We start from the raw sequence: 22049 nt of genomic DNA, 5'->3' as shown, positions 1-22049 counted from the left end.
GTGCTCAGGCTGGGTCTTCCCACACCAACTAAAGAGTTAAACAACCCACAGCAGACCTGCCCACAGTCCAGCCACATCCAGACTATCCCTCACTGACATTCTTCCCGGTTGATTTTTTTTTTGGGGAGGGGGTCGGTCCAGCCACCACAGGGCATCAGTTCCCTGGTTCTGCCCTGTTAGCGCTTGGCTTGGTCCAGAAGGCCTGAGGTAGGTGATGCCACAAGCCCACCCACTTCGTGCCACAGCCCATCGCGGAACAAGACTGTGTCCGTCACATATGCCTAGAAGGCCAGCTGATACGCGTGAACCAGACCCAGCACTGTCCTCAGGGTGCAGCACGCCCTCACTGTGGGGTCCTGGGCTTCGCCATGCGAGTGGGCGGGGATCGCTGCTGCCCACTCTGGGAATGTGCCTGTGAGTTATGGTGCTGGGCAGAGCCTCTGGTCCTCCTCTTTCCCAGCATGCCTCTTCCCCTGGTCTGTGTGTTCCCTACCACACTTCTGTGGGAAATCTCATCACACTGTGACTCCTGACATGACAGATTTCCTTCCCCTGTGACCTCTGAACTCTCTGAGACCCCTGATCCCAGCAACTCTCCAATCTCCGGGATCTCTCACTCACTTGCCCATCTTGCTACCCACTTGCTCTTTGCCTCCAGGCCGGTGCTCAGTCTTCCCAGACCTGAGCTTTGTAACCTTCGATGGCAGCCATGCAGCTCTGTTCAAGGAGGCCATCTACATCCTCAGCCAGAGCCCGGATGAAATCATCTCCGTGCATGTCCTGGATTGCAAGAGTGCCAACCTGGTAAATGCCCCTTGCTTTTCTTTCTACCGGGACCTGAAAAATTGAACTAGGCTGAGAGGGGAGATTTTTCTCCTGTCAGGACCTGAGAACTGGTTCAACGGGGTTGAACGGGGAGATTGAGCAGTAGAATGGAGTTCAAGGAATGCCGGAAGTTAGGGTAGACCTTGGAGAGGGTCACGCCACATCTCGCTCTGCTTCCCAGGAGGTTCCTGGAATGGGAACTGGTCTCCCCTTAGCAGGCCAGGTGACTGAGGGGACAAGTGGGGCAGGGTGCACCACCTCCGGGCTCTTCCTGGGATCTGCACAATTCCTAGCCCCTGTGGCTTTTAGGTTTCTTTGAGTTGACACACTAAGTGTAGAGGATTGGAGAGGCCATTCCAAGGTGGCCTGTGGTCCCAGGTGTCAGCTGTGGGGGCTGGCCTGCTAGTAACCCCGTGAGCTGAGCATCCTTCTTTCCTTTCTTTTTTCCTTCCTCCCTTTCTTGCTTTTTATCTTACTTCCTACTTTCCTTCAGCCGGGCTTGCCTGAGGTCACATAGGAGTCTATGCCCCATCTACCCAGGCCTGCAGGTGGCCTTGTATTTCCTCTACTCACACAGTTGGAGGGAAACTTGGGGCAGGGTTCTGGACTGATGAGGCTGGTCTTCTCCCACAGGGACACCTGAACTGGCCCCCATTCTGTCTGGTGATACTGAATGTAACTCATCTGTCCCATCACATCACCATTGACCGCTTCAATAGGAAGGTGAGCACACCAAAGACATGGCCTGCAAGGCAGCGTACCAGCCACAGGGGGCCAGGGCATGAAGGAGTGAGGCTTGTTCATAACTAGGGCTAGGGGTTGGGAAGACACCCTCTTTTAAGAAATGTTGGCACAATGCCTGTAATCCCAGCAGCAAGAGGCAAAGCAGGAGGATCACTGCCTCTGTGTTGCCAGCCTGGGCTACATGAGACTGTCTCAAAAAGTAAAATACAGCATAATAAAATAAGGCAGAGTAAGGTATACATGAAAGTTATTTAATGTCGGATGCTTTGCCCATTCTGTGTCAGGGGAAGAAAGTAACAGGCGCCATCAGACTGGTAAGACAGCGCGACCTTAAATAACGGCTGTCAAAGTGTCACTTTTGCAATGTTTCTGAGGACATAGAGGCACAGGAACACATTCCTAGAGCCCCTTCCAAGAAAAGGACTGTGTAAGTCAGATGCCTTGAACTGAAGTCCATGATCTCAAGGCCAAGGTCACATCAGTCAAGGAAGCTGAAGTGTCCAGGAGGCCAGCCATGTGGGGGCTTCCCTTCACAGGCAGTGAGAGGCACTGAGGTGTTTCTTCTTCATGTCCATGACAGCAAATTTCCCTCATTCTGTTTCCAAGACCAACACCTTCTTGCTTGACTCTGCCCTCTATCTCTGGTTGCCAAGGTTGCCTAAAGCCAGGTTTGGTTGATGGGTTTATCATGAAGTAGAAACTTAAAAATAAAGTCCCTACATTGGTTGCCTTTCTGTTTTTGTGATAAAAATACCATGACCAACAGCAGCTGTACAAGGAAGAGTTGCTTATGGTTCCAGAGAGGGCGGTGAAGGTCTGGCAGCAGGCAGCCAGAGTAGCAAGCTGAGAGAACACATCTCAGCCACAGACAGGAAGCAGAGTGTATGGACAGGAAGCCGAGCAACGCTGTACCCCCTCAAGGCTGGCCCCAGCGATGCACTTCCTCCAGTAATGCTGTGCTGCCTGGCAGTGCCACAACCTGCCCAAATGGCACCAAGAACTGAGGACCAAGTGTGCAAATAAGGAAGCCTATCATCAAAGTTCCCAAGTGCCACTCCTTGATTTTCACTTTTTACCCTTCAATTAAAAAGGCATCATTTACACGCAAACATTTATCATGTTTAGTGTATTTCTATAAAGTCTTCCTTCTTGTTAGCATATATCATTTGTATAAAATAGTGGGCTTCATTTTGACATTTTTCACACATGAATATCAAGGGCTTTGATCACTTATTTTGCCGCTATCCTCCCTTGCCTTTACTGGACCCTTTTTCTTTCCAAACAGTCTCTTCAGTGTTCATGTCAGTGTGGCTATATATCATACACACGCACCATGTATGAGAGAAAATCTTGCTTATTCATCTAACATGACGATCTCTAGTTCCAACCATTTTCCTGTAAATGACATAATCTGGTTCTTTTTATGGCTGAATAAAACTCCATTGCACATGCACAAGTACACATGCACACACACACACACACACACACACACGCACACACACACACGCACGCACACACACGCACGCACACGCGCACGCACACACTGGCTTCATCCACTTGTCCATTGTTGGACATCTGTGCAGATTCCACACCTTGGATATTGTGAATGGCTGCAATAAACACGGACGTGCAGGGGGCTCCTTGTCATCATGTCTTAGCTCCTACAGGGATATATTCAGGAGTGGAGTATCTGCCGTGTGCTAGTTAAACTTAGGATTTTGAGGAACCTCTGTACTGGTTTCCGTAGTGGCTAACTGATTCGCATTCTGACCAGCAGTATACAGGCCCCTCGCCAGCCTTCCCTGCATCCGTGCCTGCGTTTCCTGCTTGTTTTCAGAACTGTGATAAGATGGACCCCCAATCTCATTTTTATTTGCATTTTTGATGATTAAACATGTTCAACTTTTTTTTTCCATATATTTACTGGCTACTTTTACTCCCCTGGAGAACTCTCTGTTCAATTCACTTTCCCATTTATTGACCGGATGGTTTAGTGTTTTGCGTTTAATTTTTTGAGTTCTTTATATACTCACTATATTGATCCCCCTCTTAGATGAATGGCAAAATTCACTCCCATCCGGCAAGCTGCGTCTTCATTTTGGCAATTGTTTATTCACTGTACAGCTTGCTTCGATCTGATGAAACCTCGTTTATCACATTTACTGTTATTTCTAGGGCCACCGGAGTCAGTTCAGAAGGTCTTTGCCTGTGTCAGGAATCATTTCCCCTATGTTTCCCTCCAGCAGCTTTAAACTTTTCATGTCTTACATTAAAGCTTTTGAACCGTTTTGAATCAGGTTTTGTGTAGGGAGAGATAGAAGTGTGGTCACCTCCCGCACGTGGCTCTCCAGTCCTCCCAGCACCATCTTTCCTTCAAAGTCTGGGTATTTTGTTGGACCCTCTATTCTGTTGCATTGATTGCATTTCTGTGCTGGTGCTGTGGAAGTTTTGTTGATTTTTCCCACGATGGCTCTGAGAATAACTTGTAGTTGGGTACTGTGGTACCTCCAGCGTTGCTCTTTTTCTCAGTATTGTCTTGACTATACAGAGACCTTTGTGCCTTCATATATATTTTAGGATTGTTTTTTCTGTTTCTGTAATGACAGATATTTTTTTTGTTGTTATGCATACAGTGTTCTGTTTGCATGTATGCCTGAATGCCAGATCTCATAACAGATGGCTGTGAGCCACCATGTGGGTGCTGGGAATTGAACTCAGGACCTCTGGAAGAGCAGCCAGTGCTCTTAGCCTCTGAGCCGTCTCTCTAGTCCCCTAAATTTTTATAAGAACTGTATCTAATCTGTATATCATTCTTGGTAATATGAGCATTTTCACACTATTAATCCTGAGAATCTATGAGCATAAGTACTCTTCCCATGTTCTATCTTCAGTTTCTTTCTTTGATGCGTAAGTTTTCCCTATAGAAATATTCACCATCTTGAATAAATTTATTTCTGCTTTTTTTGAGGCTCTTGAGAATTGGATTACTTTCCTGCTACTTGGCTGAAAGCATCAGGTCTCAGAACTTTCTGACGAAGTCTTTAGAGTATTTTAAATTTAGAATTATATTATCTACAAGGAGGGTTAATGCGATTTGTGCTTCCTTTTTTATTTTTATTACCTTCGTTTCATTCTCTAGCCATATTGCTCTGGATATAACTTCAAATGCTGTCTTGATGAGAGTGGGGGAGTAGACAGCCTTGTCTTTTCCTGGCTTTAGAGGGAATACTCTCAGTTTTTTCCTGTTTAATATAATGTTGCTTATCATCCAGTGTTCGTTGTGTCGAGGGGTGATCTCTCTGTTCCTGGTTTCTTCTGGTCCTTCATCATCGGAAGATGTTGGACTTTCTCAAAGGTCTTTCTGCACCCATTGGCACGATGATGTAATTTCTACTCAGGAGTCTCTTTGTGCACCATATTGCATTTACTAGCTTTTATGTATTGAATCATCCTTCCAACTCTGAAATGAAACCAGTGTGCACCTTTTCTATTGTTGCGTGAGTGGATTAGTTTTTGTCACTTTATTGAGAGTTTTTGCGCTTGTGTGTTGTGGGCGATATTGGTCTGCAGGGGTTTCTTGTCATATTCTTAGCCAACGTGTTATTAGAGTAATGTTGGCTTTTGTAAGATGAGTTTTGTGTCATTCTCTCCTTCTCTGTCTCATGGTATAGTTTGTGGAGCATCTGGCATTAATTCCTTAAAGCTCTGGCAGAATTTGGCCATGGATCTGTCCAGTCCTGGCCTTGTCTTTCTTGGGAGACTTTCTATGATTGCTTCAATCTCATCATTCCTTACAGAACTATTAATGCCTGTAGAACCCCGTGGACAAGGCAGGCTGCCTGGGCTTCAGATAGAGATGGCCATACTCACAACCCTAGGCTGAAGCCTCAGTCAGTGCACACAGGAAGGCTGGGGTTATTGGAGAGCTGGGACCTTCCCAAGGTCACGGTTTTCTGGCTTCTGAACTGAGGTTCCCTTTCCTGTAGCTCAGCAATTCACACGTGGGGTAATTTGTTGCATGATTGGTAGAACAGTCCATTCCTGGAGGGAGAATGGTAAATCATAATAATAATTGTTTTATAATCTTAATCTTTTCCATCTTATAGTTTATGGCATAAAACTTAATTCTTACTCTAACTTACACACACTGTTAGCCTTTTCAATCTGTAAGAGAAGCTATAGCCTTGAATTTAAGGTGTATGTGAGAACTGGGGAATGCTGAGCACTTAACAGAGATTGCTTGAGCCCTGAGGTGGTGCCAAACCCAAAGATGGGTGCTGACAATTCAAAGAATCAGACGGTTCTCGCCCAAAGACAACCATAACCTAATGGTAGCCTTAACTGGGAATGGCAGGATTCTTCCTTGATGGTCAGCACAGAAGTGAGCTGATGCCAAGGGGGTCCCCAGGCTGCAGAGAACACCTCTCAGGAGAAGCTATCTATGCAGAACCAGGGAATTAGGATGCATTTAGAAGGGACGGAAGTTTGTGTTTATGTGGGTGCTGAGATGCAGCTGCCTCCTGCTGTTTCAGTTATGGTTCTGTTGGGTTTTGTTCACTAAAATAGATTTCTCCCATGTTCTGATCGACTATGCCCTAGGTGCATGTGCCCCAAAGGGCCTGGCACATAGGAGTGCCTAGTGAGAGCTTGTCTGTTGATGGACAGATGATAATGAAAAGATAGATGGGTGGGTTGGTAAGTAGGTGGGCAGATGGACGGATGGATGTGTGGACAGACGGATGAGTGGATGGACAGGTGTAAACAGAGGTGCGTGTGGGCACTGTGCTCACGCTGAACTCTCTACCCTTAAGGTGACTGTGAACGCTCAGGTTGCGTGGGCACCCCTCAGCCGATACGGGTTCCGGATTGAGGATACGGGACACATGTACATCGTACGGACACCCTCACACATCCAGATCCAATGGCTCCACAGCTCAGGACTCATGATCCTGGAAGCCAGCAAAGCCAGCAAGGCCCAGGGCCGAGGCCTATGTGGTGAGGTGGGACCCAGGTGGGTGGGGGAGTGAAGGTTCCCTTGGACCAGGACATGTTGGGACAGGGTATCAGGCCCAAGGTGGGAGCAGCAGAACTGCCAGTGCCCCGAGGCTTAATGTCTATGCCTGGGGCTGAGGCTCTTAGCAGGGTACACTGCAGAGTTGCCTTGCCAATTGTCACTTCAGCCAGGTTCCTCTGTCAGCATCCCTGACAGCTTCCTAATGCCAGATAATCCTTCCTGTCTGCATGTGCTGGGTGGGGCCCTTTGCTAGATACTGCCGTTCCTTGAGATCATTCGCCCCAGGTCACCCACACAATGGTCCTGGGAAGTGGCCCTCAGGATCTTCACAGAGACAAGCAGGGGCACACAGGTCAAGAGGCTGTCTGAGGGCACATGGCAGAGTTCCTCTGACGTGCACAGTTAGGGCTCCTCAGACCACAGCATGGCCGAAGACAGCACTCTATCGGCTGCCTGTTAACTAGGAACACAGGTGCAGGAGCAGTGGGCACAGGCTGCCCCCTGCAGCGCCACTGCATGGCAGGCTGGTGTGACTGTGACTGTGGGCGACACAGGCTCTGTGTCTGTCTCCATCTCTTCGTCTCTCTGTCTCTATCTGTCTCTGTCTGCCTGCCTGTCTCTCTCCATTCTTTAAGTACCAGCACCTGGAATACAAAACAAACAAGGTTCTATTCTCCAGAGCCTCCATTCTCACTGACGAAACATCTTTCCTTTATATACCCCACCACCATCACCTCAACTGCCCTCACCAGTAACACCGCAGGCACCGCCACCATTGCCATCACCGCATCTTCTTTGCCATCTTTTCTACCATACTCTGTTTACCTCTGGCAAAGATGGCAGGATCCAGGCAGGCCATGTTCTTCCTGGGACACCTATGAGATACCTTTTGGTGATTCAAAACCCAGATCCAAAATGTCACTGTCAAGAAAATTAATAAAATCAAAGTAATGCTTTATGTGCGCAAAAGTGGTGGTTGGAGGCGTCAGAATGGAAGTCAGGTCGTTCACATCTCTGCTCCATCTGAAGTAACCCTTGACACAAACACCGAGACCCCTGCTAGGCCACAGGGGCATGCTGAGGTCAGTGAGACTTGGAGAGTCTCCCTTGGCACTTAGCTAAAATCCTGCAACCCAGTGGCTGTTGCAGAGCTGGGTTGGTAGGTGGGAGGCTGTGGGCCGGAAAAGTAACACAAAAGAACCCTTAGGCAAGAAACCACGTGGGTATCTGGCACCGAGAGCTCACCTGGAGGGGAGGGATTCCATGGAGGTGCAGCCACGAGAGCTGTGAGAGCGTCCTTGCCTCCATTTCACTACCCAACACACAGAAGCATATTTCCTGAGAACGTGACTTCCCAAATGGCTAGTGACAGTTCACGGCTCCACATTCCTTCCTTCTCACAGCCCTTTGATGTTCAGTGTGAGCTTCCACTCCACAGAGGGAAGACAGCAGGGTCTAGGCAGCAGGTAGCAAATGCTTTTCACCTTAACTCACACTCCATTGGCTGGGCCGCAGCCACACGGTCACATCCAACTGCTAGAGCATCTGGGAAAATGGATGACTGATTCCAGAAAGAAAAGGAAGCAGCTGCTAGGGTTAGCCAGCAGTCTGCATCGGAGCAGGCTGAGGGGATAACTTTCCATTCTGACACGTCAGACACAGAAATTGAAAAAGTAGCCTAAGGTCCCCACTGCCTTTTCCCCAGATGCAACTGTTGTTCACATCTCGCGCCTCTCTCTCGCTCTCCAACGTATACACATACAATACATACATGTGCGTACTACATACATATGTGTATATGTGTGTGTGCGTGTGTCCCTGAGCCATTTTAAAGTTCAAAGCACTGTGCCCTTTATCCCTAAATGCCTTGCTGGGCCCTTTCCTACAGGGAAAGGGAGGCCCTTTCCCTCCCTGTGCCTCGCATTCCTCATCTGTCACTCGGCAGACAGCAGTGACACCTTTCAGAACCATCTGCGGTGGCTCTGGGAGAGAGCAGAGGGCCTGGGGAGCCGTTGGGCTTGTGCCCACTGGGACCATTATGCCCCCTTCAGGTATCTGTGATGGAGACGCAGCCAATGACCTGACTCTGAAGGACGGGTCTGTGCTGAGTGAGGCAGAGGACCCTGCTCCCTTTCTCGACAGCTGGCAAGTGCCCAGCTCCTTGACCTCAGAGGGTCAGACCCGCTTCCGCCCCGACAGTTGTGCCACGGCAGACTGCTCGCCCTGCCTCCGCATGGTGGCCAACCGCACCTTCAGCGCCTGCCACAGCTTCGTAGGTGCCGGGAGTGCAGCAGGGGAGGCCCCCCGGGCAGGGTCAGGCAGAGCTGGCATGCGGACGCCCGGATGGGCAGCACCGCCCATGCACTCCTCCAGGTCTCCCCGGAGTCGTTCTGTGAGCTGTGGATCCGGGACACCAAGTACGTGCAGCAGCCCTGCGTGGCGCTCACCGTGTACGTGGCCATGTGCCACAAGTTCCACGTGTGCGTTGAGTGGCGGGGCTCCGACTACTGCCGTAAGTGGGGAGGGGCGTCTCGGGCCACCCGAAGCCAACACTTGCCCCAGCCTAGTCGGTTCTTTCCTCACTGATTATACGAGTGAGCCTATAAATGTTTTACACTTGTATTTAAATGTAGTGATGCACACATTTGATATTATCTAACGAGCAAATTCTTTTGCTGTATTTATATTAATGAAAAATAAGCAATAATTGTATTTTAATTTATTGTTTTTAACTGGAGTCATTTCTCTCTGCAATGGGCACAGTAATGATTGCTTCCTCCTAAGGGCCTTGAGTCCATAGAGGCGATGGGTGCCCATTTCTCCACACCTCCCTCATTACTGGCTGGTATTTCCCTTTGCTTAACCTTTCTCATCTTGGGATCTCTCTCTCTCTCCCTCCTTGGAGACAGGAATGGGACCTGCCTCTTCCTCACCTCTGTCCTTAGAGTTGGGTCAGGTAGGAGAAGAGCATTTTGATTTCCAGAAAGAACAGGGACTGCTCCGGAGAAGGCCACATCTATACATGACAGGCGAAAAGGAAAAGGCTCAAAGCGCCCAGGGCAGTAATTTTCAGACCGTGAATCCTGACACAGGGTATGGAGCCAATTTGAGGAGGGCAACACCAGCTTTTTTTTTTAAGGCAACAAAATACAAACTATAGTATCGTGTATAGTGAGATTTTTTTTTTTTTCTTTCCACGTAGTAGCAAGTTCCAATCTAGCTGGTCACATGGAGAACTTGGAAAAGCACTGAGCCCCATCGGGGCTTGGTATGGGATGGAATCCCAGCAATGGGATTTCCAAAATGCCCAAAGGGCTGCCCCGCAGGCTTGTGTGTGCTGGGCTGTAACCCCAAATCCACTGTCTGCAGTCAAGACCGCTGGGAAACGCGGATCTCTAGCCAGGGATTGGCAAAGGTTTTCAAAAGGCCATATAGCGAACACTGGATTTGTGAGCCCTGTGGGCTCTGGCTCAAGGGTTCTGTTCTACCCTTGCAGTGCAGAGACAGCCAAAGACCCTATATGAGTGAATGGGTTGTGATAGCTGACACCTTAATCCTAGTACCTGGAAGAATGAGCCCGGAAGACGAGTTTTGCCTCAAGTAATGAGACCTTGACGCAATAATAACAGCAACATAAAACCTAAGTGACACCAACATTTCCATAAACGAATGGGCACATCTGTGTTCTAATAAAACTTTATTTGAAAAGCAGACCATAAGCAGCATTTGGGCTAGGGAGCAGTCCTTTGATGAGTCGGGTGCCTCTCCCCAGACTCGAACTCAGCTGAGGCGAGGTGGCTGCTTTGCTCTTTCTCAGTCCTCCCTACTGCTGCCCTCAGTAGGCTTCATGCCAGGGAACTACACTAGGCCTGATGTCCGCCACACCCTACAGCCTTCCTGTGCTCCAGTGACTCCACCTACCAGGCCTGTGTGGCAGCTTGTGAACCCCCCGAAACATGCCAGGATGGGATCCTGGGCCCACTGGACCCAGAGCAGTGCCAAGTGCTGGGAGAGGGCTGTGTGTGCTCGGAGGGCACCATTCTGCACCGGCGCCATGCTGCACTGTGCATCCCCGAGGACAAGTGTGGTAGGTCTCCATCCTCCCCAGGTGGGCCCCCGCCTAGCCTCACACTAGGGCCTCGTCGGCTTCCCGCAGACCATAGCAGTCGAGGTCTGCCTTGCGGTGGTTCCTGTTTGGGTGAAGGTTCCTAGCTGAGTGCCCTGTGCCCCGACACTCCCGACTGCAGCTTGCACTGACAGCGCGGGGATGCCGCACGCCCTGGGGGAGACCTGGAACAGTTCCCTCAGCGGCTGCTGCCAGCAGCAGTGCCAAGCCCCAGACAGCATCGTGCCCGTGCCCCTCGACTGCCCCGGCCCCCGACCCGAGAGCTGCCCGCGCTTTGGAGAAGTGCTCCTGTTACAGCCCACCTCGGACCCCTGCTGCCTGGGGAGCGTTTGTGGTGAGCCCGTACCTGGCCTTAGCTGTGAGTGAGCATCAGGCTCCGGCTGTGCCTGCCGTGTGCCCACAGCTGGACTAAGGCTGGAAATCAAAGCCTCTTTTGGGGTGTTCACTGGGAGAAGTAGAGAACCAGGCCTTGTGGGGCAGGAGGAGAGGCCTGAGTTGGTGTGGAGTGGGCAGAGGCCTGGGGCTGGGATCCTCGTCAGCTCTTTCCATGTAGACTCCATCAATCACTATCCCAGCCACACTTGCCTGGTTCTGCTGTAACGGGGGCTGCTAGGCCTCGAGAGGACGTTACATGGCACACAGTTACACAGCACACACACAGCACACAGCACACCCGGATGAGCGTCTGGTGCTCTTCAGACTCCGCCTTGTGGGCTCCTCACAGACAGCCGTTCGGGAGTGGGGCAAGGGAGTGAAGGGGAGTGTGAGGAGCCAGGCCTCCAGAGGAACTGGTGCGCACCGAGGACACTGGCCTCCAGGTGACAGGCTGTGTGTCCTGATGCCTAGTGTGTAACCAGACGCTGTGTGAGGGCCTCGCTCCCACCTGCCGCCCAGGCCACAGTCTCGTCACCCACTTCCAGGAGGACTCCTGTTGTCCCAGCTACAGCTGCGGTGAGAGGTTGGGGCAGGAGTGTGGGTGGGCCCGAGAAGCTGGGCTCCGTGTTCCGAGCCCCCGGTGGAGACCCAACAGGGCCAGGCAGGGCCTGCTGTCGGATCTGACGTTCTGTTCCTTCCGCAGAGTGTGACCCCGGCCTGTGCGAGCCTGAGCAGGTCCCCAGCTGCCGCCAGGACCAGGTCTTGATCTCGGGCCGCCTGGGGGACTCCTGCTGCACCTCCTACTTCTGCGGTGGGTGGCTCGGCTTCTGCATCAGCCCCTTTCTCGTTTCTGATGCTGTGGGTGATGGAGAGGGTGGGGGTCTGTGTGAGAGGGGGAGAGGGGTAGAGGATGAAGTCGCAATAAAGGAAGTGGGTCCTGTGCTTCCCCGGGGCTGCTGGGCACAAGCAAACAGGTGTGTTCTCAGGGCCGTGCTGTGGGTAGACGTGGAACAATGTGTAGGTTCCGATGCCAGGATACCGGAGGCCCCAAATCTGCTCACTATGAGGAGAGCTTACAGGACAGTGGCGGGGGCATCGGGACTGCAGTAAGGGGCACGGCAGTCTTAGCTTCGAGGGTACAGGACCACAAGCCAGAGTAGCTGGGGAAGTCCTTCCGGGTCACTGGCTCTTACAAGAAGGGGCTCTAAGCTCCCCTCACTGTGAGGGGAGCTGCATGACAGTTCCCACCATCCCCGCAGGCTGTGGCGAGTGTCCGGATCCCATCCCTGAGTGTCAGGAAGGAGAGGCGCTCACTGTGCACAGGAATACCACGGAGCTCTGCTGCCCTCTGTATCAGTGTGGTGCGTCCCCGCCCGGCTCAGGGAGGGCCGTGTGTGAGGAGGCCCTGGCCCTGTGGGAGGCCCTGGGGACGTCAAGAAGAGCTGGGGTGCAGTGCAGCATCCTGAGGGGCCTGACACGGATTCGTCTCCTGTCTCCTCTCCTGCCCCATGCATCCCAGTGTGCGAGAGCTTCCGCTGCCCACAGGTGCAGTGTGGCATGGGCACTTCCTTGGTGGAGGTGTGGAGCCCAGACCGCTGCTGCCCCTACAAATCCTGTGGTGAGTGTCAGTCAGGTATGACAGGGTTGGGGAGAGCCCCCGAGCCCCCCCCATCAACTTTGCTGAGGTCAGCCTCTCCTGGCCAAGGGCTGGGCTCCCCTTCTCTCGCCTCACTCTGAGCTTGAAGCGGCCTGACAGCCTCCTCCCAGCACCGGGAAGGGACTCTCCCACCTGCTCTGGCCTGTGGCCCTTGGTGTGCCCCTCACTTTCGTCCCAGCTGCCTCCAGGCCACTGTGCACAGCTGGCCCTGCCCAGTCTGGACCCTACCTGAGGGAAATGCAAGCGGAGGGATGTTGCGTCTTTGCAGCATTTATCCCTGGAGAAGGCCTGCGTGACAGAGGAGACAAAGGGCGATGTACAAGTGGCCTGCCTGCCTGCTTCATTTCCCTCCGTTCCCAGTTAGGACATTCAGGACTGCCCCCCTCCCAAAAAAAAAAAAAAAAAAAAAAAAAAAGCAGGCGCGCCCCTGTATTCCTCTGCTCAGCAACCTCGGGTGGGGAGGCCTGGAGTTGTGCCATGGGAGGAACTGGCTCGCAGGGAAGTGTCTGAACCTCCCTGGTGAGGCAGGTTCCGGCCTCTTCTGTTTTCCAGAATGTGACTGTGACACAATTCCTGTACCCAGATGCCATCTGGTATGGAGACCCTGCCCTCCCCACTCTCCCTGATCTGTTCCTCCTTTTTTCCTCTCTTCTCTTTCCCCCTTTCTGGAGATGACTTTTTTTAACCTAGTGCAGACAGCTCTGGATTACAAGTCAGCACCATGTCCTTTCTTTGGAGAGTCAGCTTAACTGTGCTGGTTGATCCTTCAGGCTGTGGTGATCACGGTGGAGGTGGTAGGGAGGATGGTCACGATGGTGAGGGTGATGATGGCTGTGGTTGGTGAGTGGTGAATGTGGTGACAGCGGTGGAGCTGGTAAGCAGGGAGGATGGTAGGAATGGTGAAGGTGATGGAGGCAGTGATGACGGTGATGAAGATGGTGCTGATGGTGGAGCTGCTGGGACGGTGGAGATGATGAAGGTGGTTATGATGGTGATGTAAATGGTGACAGAGGTAGGTGATGGCGGTGGAGCTGGTGATAACAGGGTGCAGCTGCTGAGACCTTATCATAGGCCTGAACTTTCCCAGGACTTTTTAATGAATTATCTTATTAATTATTATGACACGTCCAAGAGAGTGATTCTGTAATGATCTCAATTATGTAAACAAGGAAGCTGAAACTGAGGGCGTGAAGCTGGTCTGTCACGGGGCCAGGATTAGGATCTTTCGACCCTTAATCTTCAGGCTGCATGGCTGTGAGAGGTGTGTGTAAAGTGGCGCTAGGCTGTTTCTGGATTATGTGCCCCCTGCCTTGTCCCAGCGTACGTGTTCTCTCTTCTGTTCCTCTCCCCACCCATCTTTCTTCCCTGGACAGTGTGGAGAGTGGCTGAGCTCCTCATTGCCGGCGGACCTTAGGGTTGCCCTTTCTTCCTGCCTACTGCACGCAGGCTGTTTCTGAGGGTGGGGTCGGGCTGCCCACCCCGGACACTGACCTCCTCTGTCACCCGCAGTGGGAAAAGTCCCAGCTGGACGAGGTGTTCATGCACAGCACAGAGAATGTATGTGGCTGTGCCAAGTACGAATGTGGTGAGTGAAAAGGGGCAGATGCGGGAGCACCAGGGTGGTGGCCTCAGGTGGCCAGCCGGGAGGGGCCAGGCTGGGCGGCTGGGCTCTTCAGGACGTCCCTCCCATCTCCTCCATCCAGTGAAAGCCCCCGTCTGCCTGAGCCGTGAGCTGGGGGTGATGCAGCCCGGCCAGACTGTGGTGGAGCTCTCAGCAGATGGCGTGTGCCACACATCCCGATGCACTGATGTGTTGGACCCTCTCACCGGCTTCTACCAGATCAACGTCACCTCTGTGCTCTGTGACATGCACTGTGAGGCGGTAGGAAGAGCATGTAGTCGGGAGGGCTGGGCTGGGCTGGCAGGGCCCCAGCAGGCTGCTGGGAAGTTGGAAGTCGAGGCTAGAGAGCAGGCGGCAGCAGCGTGTGGAGAGGAGCCCAGCTGGGAGCAGGGGCAGCAAGAGCAGAGGGGCCAAGCGAAAGCCAGGGAGGTAGACTTCTACCAAGGTCTACAGAAACACTGCGTGGATAAAAGGGGTTAAAATCAGGCCTGTCTCCCAGGTGAGAAAAGTGAGACTTGGGGAAGGCGACTTGTTTATCAAAAGAGCAGGGACTGGGATTCCAACTGATCTCTGTCTGCAACCTGTGCTGCCACCAGGGGTGCCTGCAAGGCTGCCTCTGCAAGGCGGGGCTCCGAGTCCCCTGGGCTGGCTCTAGGTGCTGGTTGGTGGTAATAGGGCTCCGGGCAAAGCCAGGCAAGACCTGCCTGCATGGCCACAAGTGAAGGGATCGCCTTTGCCAGCAGCTGTAGATGCTCTCCTGAAGCCATGGGCTCCAGCAGAGACGTGGAGGGTGGGTGTGGGCGTGAGGCTGACAGCGCCTTCTCCATCTTCAGAACCAGGAGTATGACCACCCACGGGACCTGGCAGCCTGCTGCGGCTCCTGCAGGAATGTGTCTTGCCTCTTTACCTTCCCCAATGGCACTACTTCCCTGTTCTTGGTAAACAGCCCTAAGTCCACCTGGGACGGGTCCACTGAGACCCTCGGACCGGGGTTCTCCTCGGGCTCCGGACTTGGTTGTGGCGCACCAGCAGAGCCCGGTCCGGGACTGTGCATGCCTTTAGGCTGTGCTGTCCATCTTGCCCAAGTCCTCACTGCCCGCCCGTGTGTTCTCCAGCCTGGGGCATCCTGGATTGCGGACTGTGCCCGCCATCACTGCGGCAGCACACCCCTGGGCGCAGTACTTGTCCGCTCGCCCATCAGCTGCCCTCCGCTTAATGAGACCGAGTGTGCCAAGGTCAGTGTCCTCCCCTGCAGCTGGCTTCAAGCCAAGGCGCCACTGTTTTATGGGTGGCAGAAATTTGGGTCAGAATCCCGCACATTCTTCTCGATCACCCTCATGTCTGCAAACATCTGAACACGAACCAAGGCAATCACACTGTCATGTGTCCCGGGACCATCTCCAGTCATTGATCGCTCACAGCACAGGGACACTCAGCACGCCATGCACGGACCACAGGCCGAGCACACCTGCAGACAGGCACACTCTTGCACATATGTGAACCAGGCTTCACATACGTGTGTATAGAATGATCAGATGACTTGTGTAAAAGGCTGTCAGTGTGGACACAACACGCAGAGAATCCCTGGAGGACTAAGGGTTCCAGTTGAGCTGCTAAGGTTCTGAAGGTTAATAATGGGCATTTGGAGGTCTCTGCCTCCTTAGATAATAGATGCACATGGCTGTGTGGGCCAGTGCTTGCCTGGCATGCAGGAGGCCCTCGGTCCAGTCTCCCCTACAGAGCGCTCGCTTTGGGGCGCCACGGAAGGGAGACATTAGATTCTTTATGAATTACTTATCTCGCTGGTTTTTGAGACAGGATTTCATTTTGTCTTCCTGGCTGACCTAGAACTTGTAGCTATCCTCCTGGAGTTACAGACTTGCCATGCCCAGCTCCCAAAGACAGTTTTTGCCCGTCACTGGGACCTTGGCTTCTGGCCTGGAACCTGGATTCCCACCTACTCCTTCGCTCCCTCTAGGTCGGCGGCTCTGTGGTACCATCCTTGGAAGGATGCTGCAGGACCTGTAAGTGAGCACGGTGAAGACCGGGGTGCGGTGTGCAGAGGGGAGGGGGTGCCCACAGGTGGCCAAGGGGCCTAGCATCCATGATGGTGGCTCTCAAGGTCAGTAGCGGAGGGTGACCCACCAGCTGAAGGTCAAACACTGGGACAAACAATCAGGCGGCCAGAGGACAAATGTTCACGAGTTCTGTCCCAGTACAAGGTCTCTGCTTCAGCAGCCACTCCAGGCCGAAGTCCTGACTCCCCAGTTTCATCCTGCCTCCTCTGTCCCCAATGAAGACCCCAGCCCACATGTCCCTCTCATTGATTCCCCTCTGTAGCCAGGAGCTCTGGTCTTGAAGCTGCCTCGTTGGGGAGACTTAGGCTTGCAGACCCATCTGTCTCTCTCTCACACACTTTGCTAATGAAACCCTCGGTACCCCACAACCAGCATCTTAACTACATGTACTTGAATGGACCAACCAGCCTCGTGATCTTTGCTCACATATCTACCCTTCTAGGATGCTCACACCTGTGTCTAAAGGGTGATAGCTTCTCAGCCCACTTATGCCCACATCACTTACTACAGGACGCTCCGCTCCAGGTCTTAATTGGCTGACCATCACCCATAACCTCATGCTCCCTGAATGTCCTGTGTTCCCCCATGTGCCCTGAGACCTGAGCCCCTCCTCAGGAGGCTTCCTTCCCAGGAGACTTACTTACTTCCCATGGTCCCTATTAGACCTGCCAGTCCTCCATGGTTAGTGTCCACAGCTCCTCAGTCACTTGGAGCACACACACGACCGAAAACACGCAAAATCACAGCTATTTCCAAGTGTCCCTTCTAGGTGGCCCTACGCTCTGAGGGTGATGGGAAGGGAGACTCCCTGCCCCCAGTGAAGGTTGCTTAGCCCACATTGCACACTGGGTGCCGAGACACAGCGCCTGGGCTTCAGCCACTCCCGCTTATCCGGTACCCAGCCTTGTCTGGGACACCATTCCTTCCCCTACTGGACACCCAGCCTTTCTCCTCCCAAGGCCCACAGGGCTGTGATCAGGGTGGCTCTCCATTCTCCTGCCGCTCTGTGTTGAGTCTCAGAAGTTAAGAGAAAGGATTCTACGCAGTTGGTTTCTGGTGGGTTCGGTGGGCTTCCAGGCAAATCCATGCCTCCAGCAGACATCTAATTAGCACCACTGTGTGCCAGCCACTAGCCCGAGAGCTGTGGGCATGTGTAAAGAAAGCCTTTGTGGCTGTCACTTTGAGGGGCGTGGAAGAGCAGGCACAGTAGATTAGAGGCTGAGGCTTTGAGTTCTGTGGGAGTCCATCATAGATATTCTCATCACACCGTCTACACACCGCCCCATACACAAGCCCCAGCACTTACCTGTTACCACTGCTGGAGACCTGTGCACATTTCACATCTTCTCTGAGCTCCTGAGGTGTGAAAGAACATTTGGGTTGAGATCGAAGCTCGTGCTACAGTGAGGAAGGCTCCCAAGCTTACAAGCTCAGGCCTCCAGAGCGCTATTACAGACACGTCTCTGTCCAGACAGATTGCTCTGTGACAGAATGAGCCAAGGAGGGATCAGGGAGGGCTGGGGAGGGGAACTGCGGTTTCCAGGAGAGGGATCTAGAAAGGTCTCAGAGGGGGCTGTGGGAGATTCTGAAGAGGGGAGGCGGAAGAGTTTTGTGAGTGGTTGTCTGTCTGGGAGAGAAGTTCCAGGCAGAAAAGCCTCTGTGCTGCTAGGTTCCACCCCGGCCCCTGCTTGAGAGCTATGGAAACCCCACGTGTGTATGTGTATGTGTATGTGTGTATGTGTGTGCTTGTAATGGTGAGCAGCATCCACAGGGGACCAGAATAGGCTCCACTGGCCATCCTGGCTCCCTCTCTGGGTCTCTCCACATGCATGTGAGAACATGTCATTGCTCAGGGCTTCTGGAACTCAACTCTACATGGCTTGCTCTTTGAAGCATCCTGTTTGGGCTTGAGGTTTCCATTCATGGCAGAATCTTGCTGCCACATGTCCTCTAAGAGCAGGAACACTGATGCTCAGAGAGGGTGTGGACATGTACCCAGAGTCTCCAACAGGATGACAGATAAGCGCTAAGGCTTGGGTGTGGAGATGGCCGGCCCTTGTCTCAGGTCTTCTTAGGCTGCAGGGCTCAGAGGCTCTGGATAGTATCCCACAAGTCTTTCTCTGTCTCGCTTATGCTGCTGCCTTCCTTGGTGCCACTTCCTTGTAAGACAACGGGTTAAAAAAGGGCCTCCCCTTGCTGGAGAGGGGCGTGAATGTGTGGGCACCAACTTGGAAAAGGAACACTCTCATACATTAACTACCCCAGGCTGGCCCATCCAGATGCCAGCCTAACCCTAACCCCAGGCTCGCCCATCCTGAGTCCAGCCTGGGGCACAACTGTTTTGTCCGCCCTGCCCCTATCAGGTAAGGAGGACGGCCGCTCCTGCAAGAAGGTGACCATCCGCATGACCATCCGCAAGAACGACTGCAGGAGCAACACCCCCGTGCGTGGAGAGATGGGCATTTCAGGGGCGGGGGACGGGGAGGCAGCCATTGCCCGGGCTCCCGTGCTGACGTGCTCGTCCCCAGGTGAACCTGGTGTCGTGTGACGGGAGGTGCCCCTCTGCCAGCATCTACAACCACAACGTCAACACCTATGCCCGCTTCTGCAAGTGCTGCCGTGAGGTGGGGCTGCAGCGCCGCTCCGTGCAGCTCTTCTGTGCCACCAACGCCACCTGGGTACCCTACACAGTGCAGGAGCCCACGGACTGTGCCTGCCAGTGGTCCTGAGGCCTGGGTGCCAGGACCGGCCGGGTCACCCCTACTACCCTCTCGTTCTCCTTCTGCTGGCCTAGTTGACAAAAGGGAGAGAGGTTAAAGTGGAGAGCTTGTCTGTGCTGTGCTGTGTGCACATGCGTGCGTGTGCGCATGTGTGGGTGCGTGTAATGGTGAGCGGCATCCACGGGGGGGCCAGAATAGGCTCTGCTGGCCATCCTGGCTCCTTCTCCGGGTCCCTCCACATGCGGGAACGTGCCATTGCTCAGGGCTTCCGGACCTCAGCTCTTCATGGCTTGAGGTCAGGCGGGAAGCTGAAGGCCTGGTACCTCTGAGACTCTAGCCAGGTTTCTTAGTAGAGGGGCTGAAACTTTCCAGAGAGACTGCAACCAAAGCAGAACCCAGTGTTGGCTTAGGGTTAAGAATTGGTGGCCTGCTTCTTTATAGGCTCTCTTAACAATGAAAGAAACACAATAAAAGGAAAATGGATTTAACCAACATTCAGGCCTGTGTCAAGAGGCCCAGGTCACTCCCGAGCAAAGAGGGTGAGCTTGGGGGCTCAGAGCTGTCTGTAGAGATCTGTGAGGCTCTGCTCAGAGACTGAGGAGTTAGCGCTAGGCTCCTCTAGCTTCAGGGGGTGCCCTGACATTCTGGTATGGAGAAGGGCAGGTCCAGGCCTGTGCCTCCACGTGTCACACGCTCAACCTCAAGCCAGGTTTGCAGATGTAGGAAGAGTGAGCTTCTCAGCAAGGGCCCAGGGACCCATCCACATGCTGGTGGACAGCCCAGCCCTCTGGGCAGCCCTGGCGTGTAGGTGGTGCTTCCGGCCTGAGGTCCGTGCCTTCTTCTCCAAGGTGTGACAAGTGTGTCTGTGCAAGGGCCTGCGTGTGTGTCTGTGGCTCAGCTAAGTCCGGGCTCGGTGCTACCTGGGACTGTTGATGGAGAACATCTGTAGGTGAACGCGCAGCCATGTGAGCGTGCAGCCCTAGCAGCCCTGAGTGCCTGTCGGAACCTTTTCTCCAAACCAGTGTCCTCCCTAGAGCCAGCGCCAGAGCTCCCGTCCACATGCACTCTGCAGACCTCCTCCTCCCTGCACTGCTTTGTGCTACTGGGTCTCAAAGGTCATGACCCGCTGCTGATGCCCCCAGCATTGCCTGATGCCCCCATGGGGTAAAGCCACCATGTCAGCATGGTCCCCACATCTGCTTTGCCTCTGTAACTCTTCTGTTTGTTCATGTATCAATAAACCACAAGAAGTCTTCTAAGCATCTCCGTGGATTCCAGCCTCAAAACTCAGGACAGCATCAGCTGTGGGGAGAAGATCCGTGGGAGGGCCCTGGGGGTCTCCAGTTCGCCTGCTTTTTCCTACATCACCCGAACTCCCACCCAGGCACCCCTACTGCCTGCCCTTTTCCCCGGCCTTCCAGCCCACACTTCACTCCTGGAAGACCAGCTACTCCAGGCTAAAACTTCTAGGGAAGACGAACAAAGTGTCAACCCTGTTCTGCACTGTGGGGCATGAGGGTGAGGTCTCCCCAGCTGCATCCCCACACTGTGGAACACGCAGGAAGGAGTAGGGGACAGAGGACCATAGCTGGTGGTGTCTAATTGCCCTCAAAAACCAAGACCAGCAGCATTGACGTGGGCACGCCCAAAATTCAGAATGCTGGTTGAAAGTGAAGTCTTTTGTATGTCACAGTGCTCTCAGACAGCTGGTGCAGCTTAGCTGTGGCCCCCCAAAGAGGCGCTTGGTTTATCCCTGGAGCCTGTGAAGGGGCCATCATTGTACGTGACAAAGGGTCTTTTCAGATGTGGTTGTTAGGGATTTTAAAATGAGGCAATTAATCTGGATTGCTCAGATGGGTCATTAGAGAGGGGGCAGGAAGTCCAGAGCCAGAGAGCAGACACAGTGACAGGGAGGATGCTCTTTGAAGCGGGAAGAAGTGGTGATGGCCAGGAGCTCCAGGTGGCTTCCAGAAAGTGGAATTCAAGAAGTAGCTTCTGGGCCGTTGTCTTAGTTACCTCTCCGTTGCTGTGATAAAACACCATGGCCAAGGCAACTTAGAAGAGACAGTGTTTAATTTGGCTTATGGATTCAGAGAGTTAGAGTCCATGATGGCAGAGTGAAGGAATATTCAAGAGCACACATCTTTTCACTCAGCTGTGAAACAGACAGAGCTGAGAATTACAAGATTCTTTTGAAACCGCAAAGCTCTGCAACACATCCTCTCCAACAAGGCCACACCCCCTAGTCCTTCCCAAATAGTTCCCCCAACTGGAGACCAAGCATTCAAATGGATGAGCCCACAGAGGCATTCCCAGCCAAAGCACCAGGGTTGGGGAGATGACTCAGCCAGTACCACGCAAGCACGAGGAGTTCCGTGCTTGACCCACTTTAGAAAGCCAGGCCTGGGGCCTAAAGAGAGCCCTGCAGTTAACAGCTCATCCTGCTCTTGAGGAAGATGTGGCTTCCGTGTGTGCATGTGGTACACATACATGCAGAACACTAATAATAAAAACTCTTTAAAGAAGCTGCGTATGGTGGGCTGTGTTTGTAATCCCAGCACCACGAAGGCGGACACAGGAAGGTCCTCGGAGCTCACTGGCCAGCCAGCCTAGTCAGTGAGCTCTAGGCCAACCAGAGCCTCTCCAAAAATGTAGTCCTATGTTCTGCTGGAGGTTAGTTCTCTCTCTCTCACACACACATGTTCACACACATACATGCAGGCAGACTGCACACACACACACATATATACACACATGCATATATACATACACACATACAGACATACATATACACACATCACTAAACATACATGAATACACATGTACACACATACCTACACATACACACACACACACACACACACACACACACACACACACACACACACA

The 22049-nt window shown here is 53.0% G+C and overlaps 1 protein-coding gene across 1 annotated transcript in view; it reads left to right on the top strand.

The window, feature by feature from the left end:
* The window catches only part of Otog (otogelin), a 68027-nt gene extending 47608 nt beyond the window's left edge, over positions 1–20419 (top strand). Inside the window, exons 37-56 of the mRNA XM_055613698.1 lie at positions 246–414; positions 659–804; positions 1459–1548; positions 6381–6564; positions 8635–8855; positions 8957–9095; positions 10476–10670; positions 10831–11043; positions 11556–11660; positions 11788–11895; positions 12344–12445; positions 12604–12702; positions 13294–13334; positions 14251–14326; positions 14445–14623; positions 15196–15300; positions 15478–15597; positions 16341–16386; positions 18804–18883; positions 18969–20419. Of these exons, the coding sequence (XP_055469673.1) occupies positions 246–414; positions 659–804; positions 1459–1548; positions 6381–6564; positions 8635–8855; positions 8957–9095; positions 10476–10670; positions 10831–11043; positions 11556–11660; positions 11788–11895; positions 12344–12445; positions 12604–12702; positions 13294–13334; positions 14251–14326; positions 14445–14623; positions 15196–15300; positions 15478–15597; positions 16341–16386; positions 18804–18883; positions 18969–19169 (2619 nt within the window). The 3' untranslated portion in view covers positions 19170–20419. The remainder of the gene's footprint in view (positions 1–245; positions 415–658; positions 805–1458; positions 1549–6380; positions 6565–8634; positions 8856–8956; positions 9096–10475; positions 10671–10830; positions 11044–11555; positions 11661–11787; positions 11896–12343; positions 12446–12603; positions 12703–13293; positions 13335–14250; positions 14327–14444; positions 14624–15195; positions 15301–15477; positions 15598–16340; positions 16387–18803; positions 18884–18968) is intronic.
* Positions 20420–22049: the final 1630 nt, after the last annotated feature.

The sequence above is a fragment of the Psammomys obesus genome, unplaced genomic scaffold, assembly GCF_907164565.1.
Source record: "Psammomys obesus unplaced genomic scaffold, mPsaObe1.curated_primary_1811, whole genome shotgun sequence".
NCBI lineage: Eukaryota > Metazoa > Chordata > Mammalia > Rodentia > Muridae > Psammomys > Psammomys obesus.
The sequence above is the reverse complement of the archived record's forward strand: the minus strand, read 5'-3'. Positions and strand labels throughout refer to the sequence as shown.